Here is a 27,417-nt window from a genome sequence, read left to right on the forward strand (position 1 = left end):
AGGAGAAAATGCAAACAAATTTCTCAGGAGGCCGTAGGACCCAGAAATCCTCCACGATTCCTTCAGGCAGCAGTAAGGTTAAGGACATAGAATCGTCTAGGTTGGAAGGGAACTTTCGGATCGAGTCCAACCATTAACCTAACGCTGCCAAAACCACGACTAAACCGTGTCCCTCGGCACCACGTCTACCCGCCTTTTAAATACCTTCAGGGATGGTGATTCAACCACTTCTCTGGGATCCAGAGCTTGGACCAATGTAGCTGAAATTCATGGTCCCTGTGCCACATGGCTCTGCGTTCGAGGGTGTGGTGCTCTACCACCCTCTGCTATCGCTTACCTGGAGCCACTGTGTTACCCTGTGAGGCTTTCCTGGGTCATGATTTTGTGCAGGTGGCAAGGTCCCTGCAATCTGCAGCTGGCCCCCTCCTTGGCCCCCCTGCAAGCCATTCTGCAGGTAGACAACATTTAGTTTTGAATGTTTGCGCGTTTCCAGTTTACTACTGGATCTCAAAAGGAAAAAAAAAAATCAAGGAAACACTGAAGTGCTGATTGCTTTGTTACATGAAACTTGCATATATTTCTCTCTCCTTGGCCTCAATTCTATCAGAATCTCCCTAAAACTGAGCCTCTGAATCAGCACAAGAGACAACTGACAACATCAGGCACCTGCATAGGGGTTTGACTGAAAACATTTTTCCCTTAACTTCTACTTGCAGGACCATCAAATATTCAACAACACTGAAAATGGAAGGATGTCTCTGTTTAAAAGCTCATTCAGTCAAGTATCATACTTCGCTATTTCTTCCTTCCTACTCATCAACCTTGCACAAGACAGTCTGAATCACCACTTTCACCACCCGCTGTCCCTTTCTAATTAGTTTTCTTAGGTTGCAATAGTTGGTGCCTTTTTCTTCCTTATTGACTTCTTCCAGCTTGAAGAGAAGTATGCAGTATATACGAACACCACACTCATAACTTTTTCAAGCCCGGCAGCTGAGCCCCTGTGACATGACATTGAGACAAAGATTTATTGTACCATACAGAGGAGGCAGCCTACAGAAATTAAAAGTTTCAAACTATCCGTATCATCAAAGAACCTGGATGGACCTTGGGAATTGAATCTGGTTATCATGACTTACAAAATGCAAATGGTCTGTGTATTACCCCAGCAAAACGCTCTACTCCTTGTCTGACTGACCATGGCAAGGTACAGCCAGGCTTTTGTGAGCCCGGGCTATCACTGTCTTGCACCTGATGACCATCCACAACTGCATGGCTGCATAGCCATTTCATTAGTGCCTTAAAACTGCCTTGCAGGGGTATAAATGACTAAATAGATGGCAAAGCAGGGAATGGGAGCTGTGGTTGCCAAGAAAACTGTTTCCATAGCTAGTCAGAGTGGTGGCTAATACTCTTTCTTTGCTGGAGAAGAACCCGTGATCATGGGGCCTACCTCAGACTTCCCTGCCCTTTTTTTTTTAATGTTTCCGGTTATTTGCCAGGTTGCGATACTGCCCACCACACAACGCTTGCACCTGCTCCAAACATGCTGCAAGACCCAAAAAGCTTGGCAAAACTCCTTATCAAGCAGGCTTTCGTTATAATTAAAATAGCCCCCTTTTCACTGCCAGGTTTGAACACAGCCCGGTTTCTCCTGCCAGTAGGTATGATAAGAGTTTGAAGGTTTCCTAGGTAAACTGGCTATTTTTTTTTTAAATAATTGAAACCGTAAAAGCCAAAGTATCCATTAAAATTGGCTAGATGAATTACTGGTTATTGCACTTTCATTTTACAGGTGCTACACATGAATGGAGTAACAAACCGAAGAGAAGCAGAGGGAGAAGTCTTGGGCATAGCTCAGGATACATGGAGACAGACATTCCTTGGGAAGGAGAGTTGCAAAAAGGCTTCAAAATGGAGTTCACTGAACCAGAGGTTAAAGCTTTTGGAAAGTGTCTTTTTTTAGCAAGCCTTTAAAGTCAATTATCCTCACAGAATATGTTTTATGTTTGTCTTGAGGATAAAGATAGCGAGATTTCATTATTTATCTGCCTCCTAGCTCAGGTTAGTCCCTGGCCCTGTGCTAGACGAGAGGTGGGGGATCCCTCTCTATCGACGGGGGAGCGGGAGAAGCACCTTCCCCTCAGTGCCGGTGAGGCATTCCTCCTTGAAAGCATCAGACGCCCCATTCCCCGACTGCCAGAGACAGCTCATAACAGGGAGGAAAAACAAAAACAAAGCCACGCTAAAGTACAGTAGAGAAAATCCTGGAAAATAGGTTAGGCAGTATTTAAGCACAACTTCTTCCCCACAGAGAGGGCTTGCGTTAGACCCTAAGCTCCAGAAATGGAGGAAAAATAAACACAGCTTTTGGAATTAACCTGTCAAAATGACCAAGCAAAAGCCTGTCACAGGACCACACAGTGGAGATTGTCTACGTGCAGACAGCCGGCTCTTTCTTTCCCCAAAACAGCTCTTTCATTCTCATTTGAAGAGCATCCTCTAAAGAATATATCTGTCCAGTGCCGCAGTCCAGTGCTTCCTGAGTTAGAAAAGACAGGAATTTCAACGCTAATACAGCAACATTGGTTTCTAGAGGAGCAAAGTCTGTCTGCAGAAGTGGAGAGGAGGAAAGGCAGCCCCTAGCCCACCTGCTCTGAGCTCGGCTCCTGTGCTCTGCCATAAAAATGGACATGTGGAAAATGGGAAAGAACTGGAAAGATCCCGGTCCTGCAAAGACTGGTCACGTTCCTGACATGCTTAAAATTTCACACATGCTTTCCTTTACAGTGATGGGACTTTTAACTCATTGGTATTACTTTTTGTGTGTTTTTTACACAGTGCTGTCCAGGAGCTCCATCTCCGTGTCAAACAAAGGTGTTTGGAGCCATTAGGTGCAAGGCTCCAGCAGATGGCCGCAGTGGTCCTGGGTGGACATCACCTGGAGGTCTCCCATCCGTCCATCTCAGTTCAGGTTCATCTTGTAGCCGTTAAGTCAGTCCCCTCAGTGTCTTCAAGTTAATTCTGACAGCACAAGCTCTTTGTATACACAGTTATTCTGGATCTATTTGTTCTTTGCTTTAGTTCTACGTAATCATGGAAAACTGGGTAACCGACACCACCATTTTTCCTTTCACCTATTTTGCACGGGTGCAGAGACCCTAAGAAACACAAGGCAAGTTCAGCTGGTTCTGTAGGAGTCACTCTGTTTATGGGCCTATCTACCAAATAAAGGGAAAAATCCGTTGCTGGGTGTTAAAACAGGCAGGTAACGAACCCACGCCAAGCCCTGAGCTGGGTCACACTGACGGAACACAAAGGAAAGCACCCAGGGAGAATTACTGGGTGAGAATTACAGGGAGAATTCATATGAAAAAGGCTCTTGGGGAGCAGAGCGTGGGCCTCTGCTGCAGCTACACACAACACAGCCCCAGCGCTTTCAAATATCACGCTGGGCAAAAATGTTAAATTCCTCTTTACTGCTGGGCCTGAGGAGGAAATCTCTTCCAAGGCCAGGCTGGACGGGGCCTTGAGCAGCCTGGTCTAGCGTGAGGTGTCCCTGCCCAGGGCAGCGGGGGGGAACTAGATGATCTTTAAGGTCCCTTCCAACCCAAGCCATTCTATGATTCTATGATTGATTCTTTACACAAAATGGCACCCCAATCCTATTTTGGGCCCCTGTTCAATCTCGTTTGGGGCCTACTACTCAAACCTGGCAACAGAAACCGGCTAACAGTTGAAAGGCCTCATACCAAAAAAACGCAGGAAAAAAATATGGTTTGGTTTTTTTAAAAAAAGGTGACTTGATAGTGAGATATGGCAGTACTGACATAGCTTTTGAGGCCAAGCCCACTGACCACTTCCAGCACAAAAATGCAACCTGGTGGGAGTCTAGCCCACTTATTTAAGCTCTGTGCCAATTTAACCACATTTTGCCCTAAAACACCCAGTGTAATTACAGAGCGGCAGCGGTGGCCCCGGGGTGCCAGACTATGCCCGTTGCGGCAGATTTTGCAGGGGAGAGGTGACTAATTTATTGTTTTGGGTCATATGATGCCCATGCAGCTGTAAATAAGTGTGATTACCATTTGGCATGGCCGGGAACTAAATTCATGAGGAACTAAATAGTAAACTTGTCTTCCAACTGCTGGTTTAGACTGAAAGCAACACTGAAATGATGCATATTTTTCCACTTTATTGGAATAGTCTACGATCCTGCAAACACGACGCACATCTGTTGAACTTTATTCTGATGTGTAGGTCCATCGATTTCCATCTGGGACTGACAGGTACGTGTTGACCGGAACGTTTTTGGGGTTGGGATCCCTGTGGGTTAAGCTCTGGCCGGTCAGATTTCACAGGATCCACCAAAAGATCTCAAGGGAGGCAACCCTGGCTGTGTCCATCCGATTGGTATGAGATGGAAATTGCCGCAAAACTTGAAAATAACACCTTTGTCTCCCTGTGCCAGTTTGCACACATATTGATGTAGTTTTCCTGTAAAAAGCATGGCGGTTAGGCATTTTAAATTGATTACTTTTCTGTTTACCTCTGATTACAGATTTTACTTGAATTTTTCTCTTCTTTTTTTTGGATGCCCTTCAGAAATTTCCAATTAAAGTTTTAAAAAAAAAAAAGCTTTTAATAAGAGGCAGGAACAAGAGAGCTTAGTTTTTGTGGTTCTGATGAGAGGTTTTACAAGGAGAAGAAAATCACCATCATTGTCATAGCCATAAATGTTCTGATTTTTGGAGCAGCGGAAAACATAAGCAAAGATTTATTTTTGAGAAGTCTCGCTTTGGTTGGTGACATAGTAATTTACAAATACTCATCGCCTAAATTTAGCAATGCCCTATCTCCACGTGTGTATTTACATCATTAGTCCTCTTTAGGCCCACATTTTCTGTGATCACTTCTTTCTTCTCGCATACCACCTTCAGAAAGGGCACCTGGGCGTCCGTCCCCCTGCCGTGGGCTGCCTGAGGGCGAAAATTGTGAATTCCCATCCAGAATTGGAGTGGTTGGAAAAAGAGGGGCAGCTCAAGCAGAAAGCTGGGGGAAAAGGCCTGTGGGACTCACGGTCCCACGATTTACGTCTGGGGGACACGGGAGCTGGCTGGCGAGGGCTGGCCCAGGGTCGATGGCTGGCTTCCCCAGGGAGGTGTGAGCTGCGCGGGATTTGATTTTTTTTTTTTTAATAAAGGAGCATTTTGAGCTGGGTGGCAGGGACGGTGCACCCCGAGAGGCGGCGGTGCGGCCGGCTGATGTCACGCTGCCGCAGGAGCGGGCTTCGTGTGTCTCCGGCGACGCGCTTGCTGCACCCCACAGCAATCAGCCACATCTATGTGTATTTTTTTAATACATAAATATATAAATACATATCTATAAATACACGCACGGGAGCGTTCTTTTCGCAGCGGGGGCCTTCCCCGCAGAACGGGGCCGCTGCGGGAGAAGCCCCCCGCACACACGCACACACCACACACCCCCCGGCTACCGGAGGGGCCGTCCCCACCCCGCTCCGGCTCCGGCGGCCGCGCCCCCGGCCCCCTCCCCGGCGGCGGCGGCGGCGGCGGCGCGGGGCGGCCCGTCTGCTCGGGCAGCGCCGAGCCTGCGCACTCGGCGGCCGCGCGGGCACGGCGAGGAGCAGCGGCGGCGGCGGCGGCTGGGGAGGGCCGGGCCAGGTGCTGCGAGGCGGGGAGGGGGGGGGGAAGCGCGGAGCGACCCTGCGCGGTCGCCATGCGCCGTGCCGCGGGCCGGGCCGGCCATCCTGCGGCGTAGCGGCGGGAGGCGGCTGGGCTTCTCCCCGCCCGTGATGTCCCCCGGGCAGCGGGGGAAGGCGACTCACTCGAGGGCTGCGGCAGAGGCCTAGTGGCGGCCAGCGTCCCCCATGGCCGAGGAGCAGCAGGCGGAGGGGCAGCCGCCGCGGCGGCTGGCCGGCACCCCGGCGCCCGGCGGGGCCCTGCCGGCCCTGGTGCCGGGGCTGCAGGGCGGCGAGGCCAACGCGCTGCAGCACAAGATCCGCAGCTCCATCTGGTAAGGGCCGGGCCGGGCCGTGCCCCGGGGATGAGGCGCGGGGGGGGAAGGGGGGTGCGCGGGCGCGGCCCCTTTGTGCCGGGAAGCGCGGAGCCGCGCGGAAAACACGCGTGGCGGTGGGCAGGTGTGCCGGGGGGGTGTGTGTGTGTGTATGGGGGGGTGTTAGCGGCGCTGCCCGCTGGTGCGCGGCGATAATGGTGATTACGGATGGGTCTGGTCTCACCTGCTGAAGGCATTTTAATTAGCGGGCATCTTAGGCGGCCCGCGGATTTTTTACGCGTGTTTTTGGAGAGCCCCGGCGCGGAAGCGTTGGCGCAGCGCGGAATGCGGAGCGCCGCAGTCGGGGCGCGATTTCCCAGCCCCCCTGTAAACCTGCCCCCTCTCAGCCTCCGAGCGCCATTCCGCCTCAAACTTGTGACCGCGGTCCGCAAGTTCTGCACAGGAATCCAGGGGGTTTGTCCCTAAAAATTAAAATTCACAGTAAACCAACATGTTGCTTAAGAATATTTATTTTTATGCGTTTGGGTGAAATAGGTAAATTTGGGCTTGCTCTGCAAATAAAATATTCTGTTTATTAAAAAAGAAAATCTGCAAGAGGCTGTCACCTGCAGCATTTCTATTTTGTGTGTGTTTGTAAAAGCTGCTTTTGGCTGAGGGGGCTGATAAAGTATTGTGGAAGTTGGGAGTTGTAAATATAGGTTACTGGTATATAATGTTTTCCTTTATATATGCCCACCATGTATGTATTTATATACATGTCCTCATCCTAATAAAAACATACTGATCTCGCTTGCATATTACCTCATACTATAGTTAGATTTTATGATTGGAATTGATGTAGCTGGGAAAGAAAGAGAATCTAAATATAATTTAACCTTCAGATTCTTTTATTGTATGGCATACTGAAATTGCATTTATTGTTTAGTTGTTGGTTGGTTTTTCTTTTTTTAATTTAGGCAGTAAATAATAATTCATTGTCCTTAATTCACGCTTGCCACCTTTTGTTTTGGTTTTCTCTGCAATGTGACCTAGAGAAGGAATACAAACTGCAGAATTTCCTGTCTGTTTACATCACGGAATCTTCACACCCTCTTAATTTATTATGGTATTTAGTGATGGCCTTTTTATATTTTCTTCTATTTCCATGAACGTGCTGTTTGGAAATGAGCCTCCGAGAGCATGTTTACATTGCATTCAGATTAGGTATCATGTCCAAGTTGAAGACAAAATGGCTACTAAGTAAACCCTCTGCTTTTATTATGGCTTTTCTTTTCAAGGAAAAAGAGCGCATATGTTAGCCTTTTAAATGAAAGCTGCTTATTTGATTCAGGTAAACCTGATGAGTGGCCCGAGCCCAGGTTTGGTACAAAGGAATGTGGGGTTTTGCCTGTTGTAGGTGGCTTGACGGGTGCCAGGAGCCTGTGACCAGCAGAGGTTTTGCCAGCACCTCGCAGCCCTGTCTCCTGGTGCTTTCACCCACGTTCCTCACCTCTGCACGAGTGGTCCTCCTGGCTACCCGCTTCCTGCACCCAGCTGGGAATTCCCTGCTGCTTCCAGGCAGTATCCTTTCCCTGGGGGTTAGGCTGTCAAAATGCAGTATTTGAAGATAAGATTATCGTTTATAAGAAACCCTTTTCTTTGATATCTTCAAATCTCGTGTTAGGGATTACTAGAAATTCTGTGTTGGGATCAAGTGGTCATCGTTTGAGGCTGGAGTTTCACATTAATTTGCATCTTCATGGAGATGGGGTGGTTGGTTTTGGGCAGCAAGGGTGAGGAGCATTGCCTGGGGAGTCGTGCACGCCGCACTCGGGGGAAACTCTGGAAAGTCTCCTTCTGGAGTTGTGGTCTCAGATCCGCTCTGCTGTTCAGAGGGTGATGGGTAAACAGCGGGAGAGCTGGTGGAAGGCAGCTTGTGCAAATGGCACTGCTCTGCTGTTAACTAGGTGTAATGTGCAGAAGAGACCTTCCTCTTCTCTGCCTTCCCTCCTCTTCCTCCCCTCTTCCGTGTGTGCTGGCAGGTTGGCACCTTCAGTCCCTCCTTTGCTTCCCGAAGGACTTAACCCATCTAGATCAGTACTCTTCCGTATTGTTTTCTCCCTACCTCTTTTCTCCTACACATTTGTGCATAGTGGATGGATGTTTTTAGTTGGTTGTGTGTGTTTGTTTTTTAACAAAAAAAGGGTTTCGGTCTTCAAATTGTATTCTCAATGAAAATAGTAGTATAGCAAAATATAGCAGCTACTGAAATACTGGACTTGAGGGTCACAAACAAGTCTGTGCTTGTCCTTCCACTGTACAGACAAATATAAATATAGTGTGTGATGTAGGCCTTGAGCGGCACAATGAGTTATTCATTATCTCAACTCATACTTAATTTATTCTGTTTATTAAATTAAAATGTAGTTTGACAAAAGTAGCTCAAGTAATTGTGAACATGTGGAGTCCCTTAAAATGAAACAATAGGTTAAGTCCTGCTGGTTAAAATTGCAGGCACGGTCAGTGTATGTACTGAAGACTTAAAAATATGCTTGCTAGGACTCCAGTCTGGTTTTGGGTTTTTTTTTGTTGTGTTTTTGCATATAAAGTGACCACTAGTTCGGCGTGAGGAGGGGAAGATAAAGGAATTTATTTAGCAGTGATTAAAAACAAATCAGGAAGTATTTATTTGCATTACAGCATCACATACAGATATTTAACTGTGGTTTGGTTACAATAAATAAGTTCATCGCTATCTAAATGTATTTTTTTTTTCCTTTCTGCCCCACTTGAACACATCCAGTGAAGTGGCATCCGTTTTTGTGTCGTGTTGTGGATGTGCATTGCTGAGGCAGCTGGATGTGTTCTTACGGTGTCGCTGAAAGGGGCAGAAATAATATTGGATGTCTTTTCCCATTGCCGGATTAGGAGTCTAGACAGGGAGAGCACGTCTTTGGGAGCCCAGCCTGGCTGATTAGTGTCGGGTTGGGCGGGTTTGTAAAGTGCCCTGGTCTTCGCTGGACACTGGGCCGTAATCTGCCTGGTTTTATTTCCCTTTAGATTCATTAAAGCTTTCGTATTTATTAATAGCTTTTTGTCCAGACGTTAGAGCCGGAGGCGGGAAAACCTCCCTAGTCAGCTGTCTGAGCATATAGACTAATGGGGTTTCACTTGTTTTCTTCGCGTGAGGGTACTGTATTACCAAATGCGTGTTATTTGTGGGTGATGCTTCTGTACCCAAACATATGGTGGTGTATGAGAGTCTACACAATATTACGTTAAGTTGCCAAAGAATATCCCGTAGCTGGAGAGAGCCAGGGATGTGAGTGTGTAAAAGGAGCGTGGCACGAGGATTGAGATGCGGAGATGACCAAGGGAGGAAGGTGTTGACTGAGGGTCTGCTCTTGCTGGCGTGGATGAAAAAGACCAACAGTTTTAGGCAATTTAATCCCTCTGCTCCCTGTATTAATCTGAAATCCAGTCCATAGCTGCGAACATTGAAGGAACGGACGGGTTTGTTTTCTTGTTCACTGTTGCGAATAACTGGCGATGATTCTTCAATGAGTGCTTGTTTACTGTTGTAAATAGTAATCTGGTGCTTGCATCTGTGCACGGGTTGGCCCCAGCTTCTTTCACCTTGCCTGCATCTTGGCTCGTTTTGGCCTAAAGGCATCTGTTAGGATTTGAATGTAATAATTCTGCTGGAGAGATTAATTTCTCTCCTCCCCCTCTCCAGTATCTCGTGTGTAAACCGAGCTGAGGACCAGCGGTGTGGAGTGGCAAATACAAAGCATTGCTTTTGCAGCCATTTCAGTTGGACGTGGGTGTGGGTTTCAGATCCATGATTTTTGTCCTCAAATAGCTCTTCTAGCTAGAAATTGTATTGGAAAACCACATGAGCTAGGCCGGGCAGTGCCAAAATTATATGTCCTAAGGCCCAGTTTGTCTCATGTTGAAAGGGGAGTAGGAGGTGAATTGTGCCCTTGTTAGTTTTGGGCTCTTGGTATCATGCTAGAAAACCAGCTTAGCTGATGGTAACACCAGTATTTTCTCATCTTTGGAAGGCTCCATTCTTTCTTACAACTTACATCATCCCTGCTCCCTCCTGCAACTCATCCATCACTCCTCATTAGGCATTGTCAGCAAGCGCGGATCGTTGCTTAGCTGTTGGCAGAGCAAATGTTCTGCAATTTGGAAAATGCCATTGAGATTTTTCATAGTAGGAATTGCTACTTATTTGTGTGGTTACGTCAGCAGAAAAAATGATTGACAGTCTTGATATTTTTAATAAAGCACCTGGCAATGCAGCGGGAAGCTCAAGGGGTATGCGTTTCAGGCTCTTTGCAAATGCAGGTGCAAACACCTTTTTGGTAGTTTTCTTCTGCACTTGAAATTCCCATAACACCCTTTATGTTTGTTTTTTTTTTTTTAAAAACAACACGTATTTCTTGAGTCAGGTTGAGTTAATCTGTAGACCAGTCCATCTGCATTTACAATTTTTCAGTTTTGTGTAACTTGGGGGAAGGAGGCAGGGAATAAGAGCAAAAAAAAAAAATCCCCAAATCAACCCTCTGTATTTTGTTAAATGATCTGTCAAACCTGAGTGGAGAACTTAAAATTTCCTGTAACTGATTACAGACTCGGTGTGGTTATTCTGTACCCCCAGCCCAAAATGCACCAGCCGCCATTCCCTCCTTCGTCCCGGTTAAATTCATTGTTGGAGGTGGGAAACAAAACTTAGAATTCCTCAATAAAAGGTTTCTAACCATTGTGAGGAAGAGCTAATAATTATCATTGACAGGTGTACAGGCTGCACTGATTTCACTAAATCTATGTAACATCAGAAGTGTGTTTATACCTCCTTCGAAAAAGTACTTTGAGCCCCGCAGCTAAGACTTGCTGTATGAAACTGCAAAAATTTCTCATTGCTAACCCGGTTTTCCCTGGCTTTATGGTTCCATTGTTTACAGATGATGGTGAATCCTGAATGTATTTCCTGATGCGGTGTATAAGCAGTCAAATACACAGGAAAAAATGAGCTGTGGACCATATTTTAGAGTAGTTCTTGGTGATTTCAGGGAAGGTCAGCCTTCCTTGGGCAAAGCATTTAGCAGCATGTCATTCTCCTTCACACTCTGCTTCCCCAAATGGATAGGAACAGAAAGTGGAATTTGTTGCGTTTGACTCCATCTGTTTCTGCATGAGTTGGTCAAGGTAGTTCCCTTGTAGCCGTTGCGGAGAAAAATGCACTTCTGAGGTGAGGACCATCTCCGGGGGAAGGCGTTTCCATAAAACAATCCATCTGATCGCTTTATGTGCCTATTTCTCCTTGATTGTAAACAAATTTTAAACTGTGTGCCAGGGTGTACCCATCTGTGGTGCGGATCTCTTGAATTGGGCGAAATAAATCCTACACCATTTGTCGCTTTTTTGACTCGACTTCTTTTCCTGGAGGATGGCTGCTCCATCCTCTCCGTGGGTTGTTTTGGAGATCTTCCATTCCCTTGAACAAGGTCCAGGTACACCCTTTATTTATTACCACGCGTTCCTGTGTGGAGGAAACCCTCCTTTTGGGGGGAAACTCCCCGTGGAAGAATTCCTCCTCACCAAAGCGTCTTAAAAAAGCATTTACTATTTTCTGCAGAAATACTTCCCCTTGCTGTTGGGAAAGCCTTCTCCATGCTGCCGCCGTCCCTGCCAGATTGGTGTGGGAGGAGAAGCAACTTTCCAAAACGGGGCACGGCCACCACGGTGGTGGAGTTTCTAGGTCAGCAGGTGTGGAAGCCAATTTGGTCTGCAGGCATTTTTACAAGGTTAGAAAATAAACCTGAATAAAATGAATGCTGACCTTTATGTAACCTTTTGAGAATGGAGTTGAGGTTTTATTGAATATCCCGGCTCAGAGTTGGACGGAATAGCTTTGCAGAAAAAAAGATCTTTGTAAATCTGCTTTTAGGAAGAGTGGATTTTTCACTCTTGCTCTCGTGTTTTGTTTGTCTTTGTTTCTTGAAACAATAGGATCTAATAAAGTATATGGGGGGAAAAAACAATATTAGAGTAATAAAAGATTTGGCTAAGTATTACTGCTGTTCATTTGTAATACATAGGAGTGCATTAAATTGTTGACTTCACAGCATCAAACATATGCGATCCCTTGTTTCATAAACATTTTGCTTTCCACCGCAGGAGTTCCCTTCAGTGAGGCAAGTCAGACGGTGTGACATTGTGATTCAGAGCAGCATTTCTAACGAGTTCTTAATAAGTGCAGAACTGCAGGATTGTCATCCCGGGCCTCCCTAGCTGGGTACCTCCCCATTTGGGCAGCTCCGTTTGATTTGCACATGTCTGTATGCCATTGGCGAGGAGGAATCCAAATCTCTGTCTGAAAAGCACACTTAGAAACCCTTCCTAAAATTTTCTGGATGCCATATAAATTAATCAGAAAAAAACCCTGTAACTGGATGAGATGACAGTACTGCTCAGGTTTGGGTGATCAGATTTATACTGAAGCACTGATTAATCTTCTAATTAATTGGGGCTTGGGGTGGTTTTGTTAGTTTTGGTTTTGGGTTCTGTTTTTTTTTTTGGGTGCATGTGTGTAGTTTTGAGAGCAGGGCTTGAGCTTAATGTTTTTGCACAGATCCCATAACTTATGTATGTTGCCTTCTCTTGTTACTCCACTCTGCCGCTTGCCAAACAGAAGTATTTGGAGAAGGGCCAGAGCTGCAAAATTCAGATCAGGATCCAAATTTGGATTTTTGGTTCAAGCCTTTCTAATATCTAATATTACAAAGCCTCATATGTAAATAAGGAACTCCTTATTTTTAAACGGCGAAGATGAGGAGGTGGAGGTAGCTTTCTGGCTTGCCTCTGGAGCAGTCCAGGTAGAACGCTGGACTGTACGTTTGGAAAGTTATCAGCAGGCGATTCAAAAGGTAAATTGGATAGATGAAAATGCAGTGTGCTCTGTCACCCAGGAAGAGCCCAACCAGAAGGCCAGCAAAACTTGGTACTTTTCAAGCCAGTGAGAAAAATCCCCTAAATACACCTAAAAATTCTGAAAGCGTTGGGTGTTTTGTTCTGTTCCGTCAGATCTTTGGGAATTTTGAGGGTTTTTGTTTTCTTCTAAATGGAGTTAGCCAGTATCTCAATTTTAATGCTTTCTTGATTTAATGGAAAAAGGATTATCTGTCATCAAGTAGGATGCTCGTTATCGGCTGCTGTGCCATCAACAGGCTTTCAGTAAGCTGCCAAGTGTTTTCTGTTGTTGAATGTTTAATCATTAAGACAGTGGAAAAAAAACCACTCAAAACTTCCCGAATATTTTCTCTGTTGCTTGTTTTTAATTGCTTGTGGTTACTGCAGTGACATTGTGCCAGTCAAAGGCTGGGGAGGCCGCGTGTTGCTGCAGGCGGGACTGGGGATGGGGATGGTCTCTGTGGGTGGGAGCTGGCGGAGGGTCCTCCCCGTGGGTGGCAGACCCGCCATGCTCTTCTGCCTCGCCCAGCCAGTGGTCTAGTCTTCATATATTGCTCAGGCTACCTGAGCTGTTACCTTTTTCTAGCTATAACCCATGAACACACCGCATGGTGCAGTTGCGGAGGTTGGGGATGTGCCTATGGATGTAGGATTCTCGGGGCGTACCTGTGCTCCTCTGGAGCGACGGGTCCTGCCTTGCTTTTCCCTGGAGCTGGCTGGGGATGGTATCGCTTACCGGTTGTCAGGTACTTCAAGTTTGGGAAGAAAATCTTGTTCCTGGGAAGAACTCGTTTATTAACTGAGGCATCTTCGTGTCTCCCCCTGAGAGGAAATTTGTGGTTAAATGTCAAGGTCCGTGATTTATGGCTGTCCTTTTTGATGGATGGTCTCACGGGCATGGAGGCAATCCGTATTTCTTAGTCAGAGATTCCTAAGTGCCATTATAAGGTTGTTGGGACTCCTGCCAGAGGAAAAAGTTGGATTGCACTGGACAGCAGGAATTACAGTTCATTACTTTGGTTGCCTATAAAGCAGTGAATTAAATTATTTTTAAAGCTGTCAGCAATATGAACAGACCGTTGGAATTTTCTTGTAGTACGATTTTGCCTGGAAGTGTCTGCCTCGAGCATCCCTCGGACAAACGAGAATTAGCTTGTGAGCGAGGTGTGCTGGATGGCAGGACGGGCAATTTGTTCTGCTGCATTTTCCTCGGCGGCTTCTTGCCCTTCTTTAGAAGTCACCTGGAAATACCTGGAATAGTCTTTGTGACTTCAGTGAAAACACTCCTGTGTGCTTTCTCCCTTCCTCTTCAGAACAGTTACCATATTAAAATACAGGCTTAAAAGACAGTTACTCAGTACCACAAGTGGTAACGGGCTGAAGGCCTGTAAATGGGAAAGGTTTGATATTTTTTGTGGATGGAATTTTAAGTCCTTTTTTAATCTCCTTTGAAAAATAGTGACAGCTCCCTCCTCCAGAACCACATGCTAGTTTTATTGCGAATTCAGCGGAGAAGAGTACTCGAGAGGCTCGGATGCTTATTAAGCCGGGGGAAGAACTGGGTGAGGTGGTGCTGGATGCCGTGGGAGTGCTGTGTCTGGAGGCAACCTGAAACTGGGACTCAAGGCGTCTACGTCAGGGCTGGACGTCCTCTGGCAGGACCGGTGCTGGCGGGGCGCAGGCAGTAGCTTCTCTGGAAGAGCACGCAGGCGGCAGATGCCATCGGTGTCCCTGCTGTGCCCTGGCGGGACGGGTGCCCTGCCGAAGTGAGCAGCATCGTCTGACTGCAGCTGCTGTCTCCCACGTTATGGTCAGATGCTTTGTGCTTCTTGCTGTGTTTCTCAAGGAAAAGTGAATGATCGCTCCGTGAGCCTTGTGCTGATTGTACGGAATTTCGTAGCTGCGGGTGAGGCGGCTCTGACAAAGTCTGGTATTCCTTTCATTAAGGGTACATAAAAAGTTTGCCTATTTTCTTTACAGTTTGATTTTTCTAAAATATTTTTTTATTTATTAGGCCTGTCAACATTTTAAATGACAAGCTGTGTTAGGGCCTACGGTTGCTATTAGCAGTCATGTAAACTAAATAAATTAGTTGATATTTAAAAGACAGTCAGATTACTCACTGGCAGTAATGGCAAGCTGCACACCTGGACCTGCAGTGTCCTGAAGAGCTTTTGGCTCCTCCTGCCTTTTCTTCATTGTGCTTGATTCCAGTGGTATAGTTCAATGATTAACTTGTAAAAAGTTGAGAAATGAATCGGCAGCTGAGAGAAAAGTGTACTTGCTTCCTCCGTGCAACAAGTGAATGAAGTGGGATTGACAGATCCAGTTCTAAAAATGTGGAAAGGGATATTTTGAACAGAAACCTTCAGTTGTATTTATTAGCTAGAGATAGCTTACTGAGTACAAAAAAAATCCCAAGTAATCAACAAATGTGCCGAAGACATAAGAAAAAACACAATTTTTTTTTTTCTTTTTACAGCAGTTTTGAAATGCTGATTTGTGTGTTTAATTACATAGGATAAAAGTTTGTCTAAATGCAGTTTATAGTGAAATTTCAGTTAAAAATTAATCTTGTAAATTATCATTTTTTCATGCAAAAAATGCTAAAATGCTGTCCCTGAAGATTTGGTAACCTATAAAACTAAGTCCCTGATCCATGAAGATACTCAGACACCTATCTCTTATTGATTACTTCCAAGTAGAAGGTAGGTGTCCGATTACCCTGTAGACACATGCTTGAATATACACCATGAATAGTCGATTTCCCTGGTTAATAACAGATAAAAAGATGGTAATACTATTGATCTCTCAGGCTGAGAATAAAATGAAAAACAAGGTAATTGTTTTGTTTAGCACCAATAAGTTTAAGCAGTCCCCGTTTAGCTTTCATTGCACATATCTGCGTGGATATGTGCATCTTTCACTTGCCAGAAGCTTACTTCTCTTGGAGGGATCAAGAACGCGAGGTTCGTGTACTGTCATGGTTTGTACGTTCAAGGCAGTGAAACTCAGCTTAATTGGAAAATGAAAGTTAGATTGTGTGTCGGGTGCTTCAGTGTGTGGAAGGCCTCATGGTGAGCACTAAGGCACATGTCTGTGTCCTGGGATGTTGTCCATCAATATATTGCTCCAGATGTTAAGGGTGAAAATATTTATAATGGGTAAGTGTTTGCAATGCAGAACTAAGAATAACTAATTGTTATTTATCACTTCACAGGGATTCTTGTCACTTCAGAAAAGTTCTTAGTTACCACTGAATACTTAAAATGCCAGTAGCTTTGGGGCAAGTTAGGCCCAGCATAGGATCAGGAGATAGCTCGAGTAACTTGTATTCTTCTGGAAGAGATGGTCCTTCCAAAATTCATCAAACTCAGACAGGTGAGCTGCAAGTTTGGCTTGACTATTAATTTAGCCACTCATGAGGGAGTGGCAAAGCAGCATATAGTTCACCTTGAAAATTGAGCTCAAACTGTGTTAATAATCAGGAAAAGACATTTTCATTCCCTTAATGCAGGCGCCTGCTCTCCCACTGGCATGTTTACGCATGGTGTGGTTCACAGGAATGAAAATCCAGGCCGATCGATTCTGTAGCGCTCTCAGACAATGTCATCTTCTGCAGAGACCCATCAGACAGGTACCTGTGGGTAACACTGGTGTGAGACTCTTCTACAAGCATAGCTCAGTAAATTGCTAGATGCTGAAAGATGTTAGCCAGTTACATGCTGCAGCCTACAGGTGAATTTCAACAGTGCGGTTATCTCAGTGAATATGGCTTTGGTTGCTTTCTGTCTACAGCCATCTTAAATATCATTCTCTCGTGCTATGATTTTTAGAAAGTCAGAAGCTTGATACAGTTTTTCTGAAATCCGTTCTAGATTTAATCAAGGACAGCCTTTTCTGTTTCTGACTATTTTACTGAGTAAGTAGTGGTGTAACTTTGCAATTCCTGTGATGTTTGAAATGGACATATTATGAATAATGAATCCAGGCAGGTGTTCTGCAAATCGTGCTAATGGAGTGCTAAACTCAGTGACCTGTGGGGCTGTGGCTTCAGTACTTTCTACCAGGGCAGGGCAGTTTTTAAAAGAAAACCGTGACAATATGAAAAGTTTTAGAATAGATATCAAAATGCATATAGGCAACATCATGCCTGCAAAGCAGGTGTGTTACTTGAGAAGAAAATGGCCAAGTTCTCAGTGTTTTGGGTCCCATCCCCACCCAGTTGCTTACAGAAGTAGGATGGGGTGTCGGAGCCCAGTGTAGCACAGTCTGCCTGTATATGTTGGACTCTGCTCCAAGGAGATGGAGCACTGAACCCTAAGGTTTTGGGGCATTAAGTACTGGTCAGATGCCTGCTGTTCATAATTTCCATTCATAAATGAGGTTTTAGAGGAAAGAAAGGCTCGGCTGGACTTGCTGCTTCATTGGTCACAGCTGCAGAGGCAGCCCAGCCCTGAAGGAGGCAGTGGGTGGAGGGAAGGTGATGGAGGGAGTGGTGCTCCTCTGCCTTATGTTTGTCTTTTATGCAGCTCTGGCAGGCGAGTTGTCTGTCCTGGCCACCGTGAAACCGTACAGGCCTGAGGGTGCCTGAGCCCGAGAGCTGGTAAACCTCATGGTGGGTTGGAGCAACCGGTCCCGCTGTGCAGGCTCGTGCGAGATGCTCGTTTGATGCAGTGAAGCTACCACCTAGGAGGGAAGGCAGCTGTGTTCCAGCTCAGCTTTGTAGGTGCAAACTGAAATAGATGCATGCAGGTATGAACTTACACGGGTGGAACTTAATTACGTTTTGTGCTGCTTTAATTTTAAGCAAGCACAGCTTACAGGTTTAGACAAGCTGTTGAGTCTGCAAGCAAACTAAAGTTCAGCTGGGTTGCAGGCTAGGGGAAGTCAAACTTTCCAAACTAAATCCTTGAGAATTGGAGTAGCGTGTGTTTGTAACTTTTCTGACGATTCTGGTTTTGGGACTAAGATAATTTTAAAAGGTGCCATTAGGATTATTTTTTTTACCCCCAGGAACAGAGAGTGGAAAACTTAAGGTTTATGCTGCTTTAGTATTCAGTGAACTGACCTTTGACGTAGGCAAGAGACTTCTGGCTGCTTGCAGCTTTTTAACTGTGGAGACCAGTCAGTTTCATGCCCGGAGTGGGTTGAAGCTGGCAGGTGAGTGATAAATGCCACAGGGTGCAGGTACAAGGCTGAAGGATGGAGGCCTAAAGGAACGTGCGGCAGCTGAAGGAGGAATTTTTTGAGATGGGAGGTTGTATGGCTGCCACCGTCAGGCAGCAGTGCCACGTTCATCCTGCATACACTCAGCTTTAAATCTTCACGTCTACAAAAAAGTTGTGGATGGGAGTAGGGTTATGGGATGTGCCAGTGAGCAGCGTGGCACAGGTCAGGGGGAGAAGTTGCCTTTCCTGTGGCAGTGAAGCCATGCCCATCTAGCATGAAAGAAGCGACCCTTTTAGTAGGCAGATGCTTGGAGACTGCTTGTAGATAGTCTGGGCATTACTCAGCACAGGGAAACCTAAGAGGTTGCAAGGATTGCATTCCTGTGAGTTACCAAGGTCAGCACTCGCGTACAGGTTCCTCCTTCAGTGGAAAAAAGGGTGCAGAGGAGCTGTGTGGTGGACAGCCATGGGAGGAAAGGGAGTGACAAGGAGGAAGAATGCAGATGTCCAGAGATGGGGGCAGAAGCGGAGGAAATAAGGTATTGCAAGCAGCATCAGGAGGAGGGGGCTGGATAAAAGCTGGATTTGTTTGCAAGAAAGACAGTCTGATGCCTCTGGGTGAGCTGTGCAGTGTGGAGGGGAGAGGTGGATGTCTGTGGCATGGAGGAGGGACAAAGCATGTGTTGGGGAAGGCCTGTGGGCTGAGATGATCCTCCCCAGTGCACCGTCTGTGAAGGGCTAACCAGCCCCACTGCACCTGCAAAATGTTCCCCACTTCCTAGTGTGTGTCCGGCCCCAGGTAGCACTGAGATGGCAGCATGGTGTGACGGCTGGGGCCCCTCTCCAGGCTGCCAGCGGGACACCTGTGGCTGTTGACCCTGCAGGTTCTGGAGAGGGGATGGCTGCCTGGGGTGTTCGAGTACTGGCTCATCTTGGTGGGACTTGAGTGGTGCGTGGGGCTCGGCGCTGGGCTTGGCAGTGCAGGAGGGTCTGATCTGCTCCACATGCCAGCACTCGCTCAGGGTAAAGCCACAAAAGAGCTTGGGTAGGACTGGGTTGCGGCACTGCTAACCAGATGATACCTCCCTGGGTACCCAACAAATAGGGTCATGAAGAGCAGTAGCAAAGCTGTTTGTTAACGGGAAGCAACCAGGGTAGCTGTGGGTCATAGAAATGTTGAAGGGAATAATGAGAAATAAAGAAGAAGAAACATGTCTTTTATCAGCAGGCTGGCATCTGCCATCTGGGCACCTGCACCAGCGTTGGGAAATGGGTATGGTCAGAGAGCACTGCTGTAGAGCTGCTAACATTGGAAGCTTTTGCATTGGATTCTGCTGAGCTTTGTGTAACTATGTAATAAACATAGCCCTATGCAGATTTGTACGTTTATGGGTGTGTATTAACCGTAAGCAGAGTGTAGAACCGTTGCTATTTTCTCCTGAGCGTGGGTATTGTTTCACCTTGCTGCCAGCCGTCTGTAGCCACCGTTTCTGGAGGGAAAGGCAGCGCAGGACCAGGTCTGTGCCCTGGGGCAGGCTGCCATGCCCAGCGAGGCGCTGCCTTCCTCCTCCTCCTCCTGTTGCCTCTGCAGGCGTGGAAGTGAAAAAAACAGGCACGTGTGTTTTGGAGGTGTGCTTTTTTTTCCCCTGTTTTTTGGTTTGGGTTGTTTTTTTTTTTTTTTTGCGTTGCCCCTTTAGTTTCACTAGGCATCCTTCCTTAGAGCCATGTGGGACAAAGGCTTGAGAAAAATCTCATCAGGCTTTATAGCATCTCCAGTTCAGACCCCTTAGAAATACTAGCATTAAGTAATAATGTTGTGATTAGGCTTCTGCTGACCATGGCTGAAAATACCACAGCAGATCTTTTAGCTATCTATAGACTGAATTCAGAAGCAACCAAAGATCGATTTGTCTTTTCATAATTAGTTTTAGAAACAGAAGTGTTCATTGTGAAATTCATGAGCCGTGGTGATGGATGATTTGCCATTTAGCCACAAAGCTGCCTATCTGGCGACTACCCATTCTTTCTGCTTTTAGTGGGACATGCTTTAGATTAAGTTCCTACTCAAGCAGTCTTTTTTCATGTAGCTTTTTTGAGATCGCCCTGTGCTTTTTGTATTTAGCCTTTCTAGGCAATTGATCCTTGCAGACTGATCTTAGAAGACCGCCCTGCAGTGCCCCATGTAGATTGTTAGTAATAAATACAGGATGCAGCTCCTCTGAAGTCATATTATCTTCCCACATAATGTACAGAGGGCATCGCATCCTTGGAATCAAGAGTCCTGCCTGAATATAGCAACATGCACTGATTTTAATTCAGAGCAATGCTGAAAGAACCGGGGTGAGAGCTGTGTAAAAGCTCTCTCTTTAGAGTTAATTAAAGTATCTTGTGGCAAAATACTGTGTTTAAATAAATGTAGAAAACCCCCAGGAACTTAAATGATCGTCTTGTTGCTGGAATAGAGCACCTGGCGGTGTGTGGTTGTTGCAAGTTCTTCCCAGTTATTTTAAGAATTGTGGAACAAGCCTTTAGCGTTGAATACAGCTAGATTTCTTCAGAGAGCTAAGAGACGTGTGTAGACCTAAATTTCAGACGTAGGTATTCTGATGTCTGCCGGCTAATTATTTCTTGGCAGTTCATTATGATGGGCTACGTTTGAGACTTGGGCAGCCTTATCGTCCTTCTTTGTTCAGCTGTTTGTATAGTTGGCATTATTTAATACTCATAAAATCATCATAGTGTCAGAAATGGTGAAGGGATTAAATTTTTATCCTATATGAAATATTTTAATTGCATTTATTTTAGTAACAAGTGTTGAAGTCATGCGTTTGACCAATTTTAACCTGCACTGACTTAAAATGCCGTGGCATGCTGAACTGCTGCTTTTTTCAGCACTGTGATGCCGCGTTGCTCCTTCTCCTGTCTGATGGAAAAGCGGTCTGGCTTATTCTCCCGCGTGAGTGGAAGGATGTGGATTAAGTTACAGGGAAGATGAAATGGTTGCAGCTCGCCCCTGTCGCACTGTTTTATCAGCTTGTTGGGCTTGTTGCTTCCTGATTTTGCTGACTTGGATTGAGGAGGAGTCTGCCTGAAAGTCAAGCTGAAAGAGCCAGTATTTACAAATTGGTGAATACTTGCTTCGTTTACTTTTTGATGCCTGAGAGTTGGACACTTTTCTACGTTCCCAGTGGACACAACTCTGTGGCTATTTTCATGCTTTAGGGAAATAACAATACTTCACGTGCTTCCAAGGTGCAGTTATGGTCCCTGTAGCTTTTATCTGGAATAAGAATATATCTGCATTTGAATACTGGAAGATATATTTGCCTTGTCTTAAATGTTTTGCTTCTGTTTGCTTGTGTTTGTGCTAGGTTCAAGCACCTTGTCTGTAAGGTGTGACATTGAATTATCCCCGGGGGAGAGAGAAGTGCAGGCAGGGAGGGAGCCCCTAGGTGGCATCAGAAGCCACCCGATTTTTGGGTCCTGCATGGCGGGGAGGGGGGGGAGGGCGAGTGGTGCGAGTGGCAGCGAGCCCTGGGTGTCTCGGGGACCTGCCCGGCTTGGGGGTGCTTTCCTGTCTCAGTAACCTCCGCTAGCAAAAGCTCTCACTCCAGTAGCTGAGCTGAGCAGTATATATAGTCGTCATTTCACTAATTCAAACATGTTTCAACCTTTTGCAGCTCTGCTTTCTAAATATTTAATTGAAATGCTTTTACAGCCATTTTACTTCTTTATCAACGTGAGCCAAGCCAGACAATGTAACATGGCATATGTTAAGATGTTAATTGAGTAGCAGCACACATAGGCGGCTGTTTCATAATTTTCTCCTTAGATGATCCTTGGCTCCAGTTTAACATTTCTTTGTGCTTCTGAATGGAAGGTTATATAAAGATATATTTAGAGCTGTTAGTCTGAGAAAGAGAAGCATTAATTCAGTAAGATTAAGAATTAAGGGCTGAATCCTGCAGGCACCGCTGGGACGCAGCGCTTGTCGTGGTAAGGATGTGATAATAGTACCTTTCTGATAGTACCACTTACTGTAATAGGGTTGCTAATCCTGCTATTGAGTGGTTCTGCACAGCATACAGAGTAAATAGATATTTTTTTAAAATGTCGTCAGAGTTGTGGAATAGATACCGAATCTTTCGGAAAGGACGTGTGGTCAGTTTGATAATGACCCTCTCTAACGTGGCTTTCAGAAAGGTGACTTTGCCAAAGCTGTCGCTGTCGGTATTCAGTAGCGGGGTGTAACTGGCTTTCCTTGGGAGCTGACGGGGTTTTTGCAGGAGGCGAAGAGGCAGCAGGACGCTGCTCGGGAGAAGGAGCTCCTGGCTGCTGCCAACACCAGAATACCCCCTGTGCCCGGGGACACGGGCCTGGCAAATGCTGCTCACGTGGTTTTGCTCCCCATAGGAGCAGCCTTTCGGGGCTACCCGTGGACCCTGCAGTGAAGTGGTCTGACATCAACCCTTGGAGATGGTATGGGGGAACAACTGATGCAGTGGGAGACGGGGGCTTTTCAGAGCTGGGTAATTTTTAAAAGGCCGTGTGGCCAAAATAATTCTTCCTTGTCAGACAGCTCTCACTGCTCTCTGGAGTACTCTTCTCAGAGGGAAAGCTTGCTTTCGGATAGCTGAATGAAAATCCTGGGGCAGCAGTGTGTGGCCGCACGGTGTAGGGCTGGGGGGGTTCTGAACAGCCCCTGGGCCGGCTGCTCCGCCAGAGCTGCTGCTGGATGCTCAAGAAGTGAAACTTACAGGTTGGTTGGTTTGGTTTGGTTTTTTCCCCTCCTCTAAAGAAAGCTTATTTTAGAACTTTATAAACCTCCTCTCTCTTGTAATTGCCGGAGAGAGTAGGTGGCTTACTCTCTGAGATGGTAACTAGTTAACACTGCTGATGATACCTAACTACACACTGGGGTTTTCCTTTCGAGTTGCAACTTTTCTTACTGCATCCTCTATATAGGGTAATAATGTAACGGAGTGCCTGGGTCTTGGAAACAGGGAGCCCTTACTGAGGGGTCAGGAGTTTTATCCTGTCTCCATGGTGTATGGCACGGCTGTTAGCAGTGGTGGAAAGTGCGTCCTTTTCATAAATTGCATTAGGCTTTGGCAGAAATAATGTTTTCCCTAGGCTGTCCAAAATGTACCAAGCACACGAAACACAGCTACGGAGGCTGTTTTTCAGGAGTGTGTTCTAGTTTATGCAAACATTTGCAGTTTTGGGCTGAAGAGGATACAGAGTATCTGCCGCAACTTCACTGATGGGGTGAAACTTCACATGAAAACATCACTCTGGGCTTCCTGCCTTTGGTGGCCTGGTCAAACCGTCATGGTATTTTGCACAATAAATCGTGGCTCTGCTTGTCCCCTGAATTTTGGTGAGCTGGACTTGTTGCTGTTACCGACGCCTTTCTCCCCTTGAAGATGGGGTCCGCTGCTGGTGCCGGAGTGACGAGAGCCGCATCCCCTGTGACTTTTGGAGCTGGGAGGTGGTCCTGGAGTCTTGGAGTCCTGGAGGTGCTGCTGTCCTGCTCCTGCCGGGGACACGGCCGGGAGCCTCTTCGCCAGCGTGTCCCAGGACGGGAGCTGTGCTGCGGCGCGTGGTGTTCATGCAGCGTGTTTGCTGTGCACGTGCTCCCCAGTATTGGTCACGCTGCTGGCGTTCATGGGGAGTGAGTGGTCCGCAGTTGGAAAGCTGATAAGGGTTGGTTTCAGTGGCTGTGCAGGCTTTGAGAAGGCTTAGAGTTAACTAGGCAGTAGCTAATAAGTTTGAGGGCTTTCTTTTACCCCTCCCAACCACCTTCCTCTTTCTGGTCTCACAGGCGTAAGGCTTCTCGTCTCCCTTGTGGTTATATGGCTTCCACTATTTGCAGCATGAAGGAAATGCTCGGTGTGCTCGGAGCAACTGAATTCTGCCACCTCTTGTAATACGCTAGTCCTATATTGCTCAGCATAGTTCAGCTACCTATTCCTGAAAGTAAAGCATTGCTTAGTTAGAGAAAGGTTGGCAGAGTCTGGTTTTATGCCACTTAAAAAAAAAAAAAAATTACATCTCCTTGCCTTCTCCCCCTGCTTTTTCCCCTCCAACTCTCCCCCAGTGCGAAGTAAACCCAGCTGCACACCTGGGGAGAGAACACACTCCTTGTTCTGCCCGTGCCAAGTCAGGGCCGTCAAAACGGGTCTGGTTTGAGTAGAAATACATAAATAGGTCAGGGAAAGCAGACATGCATACTTTGGCATAAGATAGAAGAGCAGTTTGAGGAAATGCTTTAGTCTGATTTCCCCCCTTCCCATCTTCCCCAAGATACTTTCAGGAGTTGGTCAACGTGGCTTCAGCGTCTAGGAGACTAAATTACTGCAGTCTTTGAAAGTTACCTTCAAGATGCTCTCAAAGTTCTTGGGCCTAAAGGGTAAGTCAAAAGCTGATGCTGTTAAGAGGGGCTGGGGGCTTTCCAGTAAGGCTTTCCCCTGCAGACCCAAAGCAGTGTGTTCCCTGGGAGGACGTAGGGCTGGGGGTCTCCTTCATGGCAGGGAGCCACCCTACCACGCTTCTCTAAACCGCAGGCTGAGAAACACCCTTTTCTCTGCTCTTTTACTAAATAGTGGAAGCTGGGCTCTTGTTTTTGAGTGGTTGGTGGTAGTTCTTCGGAGGCGAGCAGGTTGATCCAGACTGGTGTTTGGGCCAGCATTTGAGGAGCGCTGCTGTAGACAGTAGAACAGGACTACATCCCTCTTGAGTCACTCAGTGTACCTGAACTTACAAACAGTCTGCACGGCGGTATCCACCGAGCAAAAGTTTCATTGTTGCTTGTGATAGTGTCACTGATTTATTATTTTTTTATTGTTTTTTTTTTTTCCCAAAGTTTTGATATATAGTTTCATGCTCCTTGAGTCACAGCGAGCCCCCAGGAGCAGCTCTCCAGGAGGAGCAGCACTGGTTCGTGGCTCACGGTGTGGTTTCTAAGTTTAGTTTTCCAATGGTCTCAGGTCCCTAATAGATTCAGACGGTTATTTTCATTAGCAAGGACATCCGTGGCTCCCGCTGCTCTCCCGCAGCAGTTCCTAGATGTGTAGCAAAGTGTGTGGGTAGCAGCCTCCAAACATTAGAACGGCTCTTTGTAGGACTCGATTCAGCCTTGCTCTTGGGATCTCTGGTTGTATTACTGTAATTGCAATAATAATTAGGTAAGGGATGCATTTGACAGAGACAGAAGCCGACTTATTTATTTGTAAACAAAATTGACGAAACTTCAACTTTCAAAACACATCTGTCCTGTTAGTGAAGGAAGAAGTGGGGTGAAATAAACAGAAGTGGCAAACACATTGTAAGTGGGATGGCCATTCCTTTGCCACCCTTGTCACATGTCCTTTTGTCTCCTGATTCGATGGAGATGTTTCCTGCAGTGTCACCAGACGGAGCTTTTCTGTGTAGTGCTCGGGACCGTGAGAAGGTCACTGTCGCAGCACCTTCCCAGTCAAAGGGCTGGTTCCTCGGTGTTGCCGTTGCTTGACTTTGACGTGGATCAACTCCACTGGACAGTAGATAAGAAGCATTTATGTCATTAGGTGCAGGCTTCATAGAATCACATTAACCTGTGCTCTGGTTAGGAGGAAAGAAGCCTCCCTTTACCACTAGCAAATTTTAATGATGTCCTCCCGGTATACTAGGGAGCGTGGGGCAGCGGATGAAAAAAATTGCTGTTAAAATAGACATCATGCTGAAGCTTTAGGACCTTTGCCTTTTAAAATGTCACAACATCTGCTTGCAGATTGGAGGACATGAACTTGACTATCCTATTTGTGCCACCAGTTGATGAAAGGGAAACAGGGAGAAACTGTATTTGCTGGCCTTATTATTGCTCTTCTGCTGCGGCTTCTCGACACTGTGGTCGGTGCTGTAGGAGCAGAGGTCACAAACTGGAAGAGCTGAACTAAATTTGAGAATTTACATTTACTGACTCAGACTGATATTTGGAGGTAAAAGGACAGCTCTAGGGATCTCCTGCCCACCTGCCTCCTGGCAACTTGCCTGTTTCTCTTTGCAAGAAGAAAATATTAATGCAAATGGGCATGCTTATGCGCAGTTTGGCAGAACCTATCTGGATGGGAAATAGTGCTGGCTGAAGTGTGTTCTCCTGAGAAGCCTAGTGGACAATGTCCTCGGCAAGTCTGTAGAGTAGAGGCTGTACTTGGGCTAGGTTTGATCTGCCTGTCCCCTGCATCCCGGTGTCCACCGTGCTCCTTCTCTGCATTAAGCTGTCACGTGAAGCCATAGAAAAAGGTACAAAAATGGGTACATATGCCTGAGCCCTGTTGCCTGCTGCCATGAGCACTGCTTTGCTGGAGAGGCTGTGGATCTGTAGCCGCACCGGGATTGTGAGACCCTGCGAGGGGCAGGAAGCAGCGGGGCCAGGTGGGGTGCAGGGTGAAGGGAGTGTTGCTGCAGCAGCCGTCTGTGTCAGCGGGACTTGGACCAGCATGTGGTGGTCAGCTTTGGGCCAGACGCAGTGGTAAACCTTCGCAGCAGGTTTCCATGCTTTGTGTCCTTTGACTTTTCTAGTAAGACCGTTTTTGAAGAGTGAGGTGACATTTGGGTTCCCTTCTTCAGTTGCTATGGTAGATGTGAGCGTCTTCCCCAAGGCAAGGAAAAAGCTCACATTTTACCATCGTCAGCGTTCCTTGTTCTCACAAATCCTCAACAGCTCTGCTTTACTCCCTCCTTGGTGTTCCCGAGTGTCCACCTGTCTGATTGTCTTCTACACAAAGTCAGCTGAAGTGGATGTCAGCTGATGTGTCTGCTTCAGTTGACTTATCATATGTTCTTACCTGTTGAAATATTCTGTTGTATTCTGTCACTATAACATATGCAGTTCTTGTATGGGAAGGGGAATCAGTATTAGCAGCTCCTGCAGATTTTAGACTGTCCGGTTTCAAAATGAGGTGTTGTAATGAGGAGGACAACCAAGCTCCTGCCTCCTTCAGCATCTGATACAACAGTAGATGCTGGTTCAGTAGCTTTGGTTCCTACCACCACCAGACACTAGAGCTGTTTGTTTTGCTGGTTTCTTATTTATGACTTTAGTATATCCATCAGATACCTTACTTGGTCTTTCTTTGTATGTGGTAGCACCTGCACAAAAGTAAAATACCTGGAAATGAGATTTGTTGTGTTAACGGGAGATGGAATTATGTGTTATCCTACTAGGAAAAGGATCTCTCCCTGAACTCTGAAAACGGTTCTTCAGTGCTTG

General features: G+C 46.4%; 1 protein-coding gene across 1 annotated transcript in view; it reads left to right on the top strand.

Annotated features, from left to right (window-relative positions):
* The first annotated feature begins 5,680 nt into the window (after window positions 1–5,680).
* Window positions 5,681–27,417, top strand: part of RFX7 (regulatory factor X7) — a 52,175-nt gene continuing 30,438 nt past the window's right edge. Inside the window, exon 1 of the mRNA XM_063346488.1 lies at window positions 5,681–6,036. Coding sequence (XP_063202558.1) covers window positions 5,891–6,036 — 146 coding nt within the window. The 5' untranslated portion in view covers window positions 5,681–5,890. The remainder of the gene's footprint in view (window positions 6,037–27,417) is intronic.

This window comes from Chroicocephalus ridibundus, chromosome 9, assembly GCF_963924245.1.
Source record: "Chroicocephalus ridibundus chromosome 9, bChrRid1.1, whole genome shotgun sequence".
Taxonomy (NCBI): domain Eukaryota; kingdom Metazoa; phylum Chordata; class Aves; order Charadriiformes; family Laridae; genus Chroicocephalus; species Chroicocephalus ridibundus.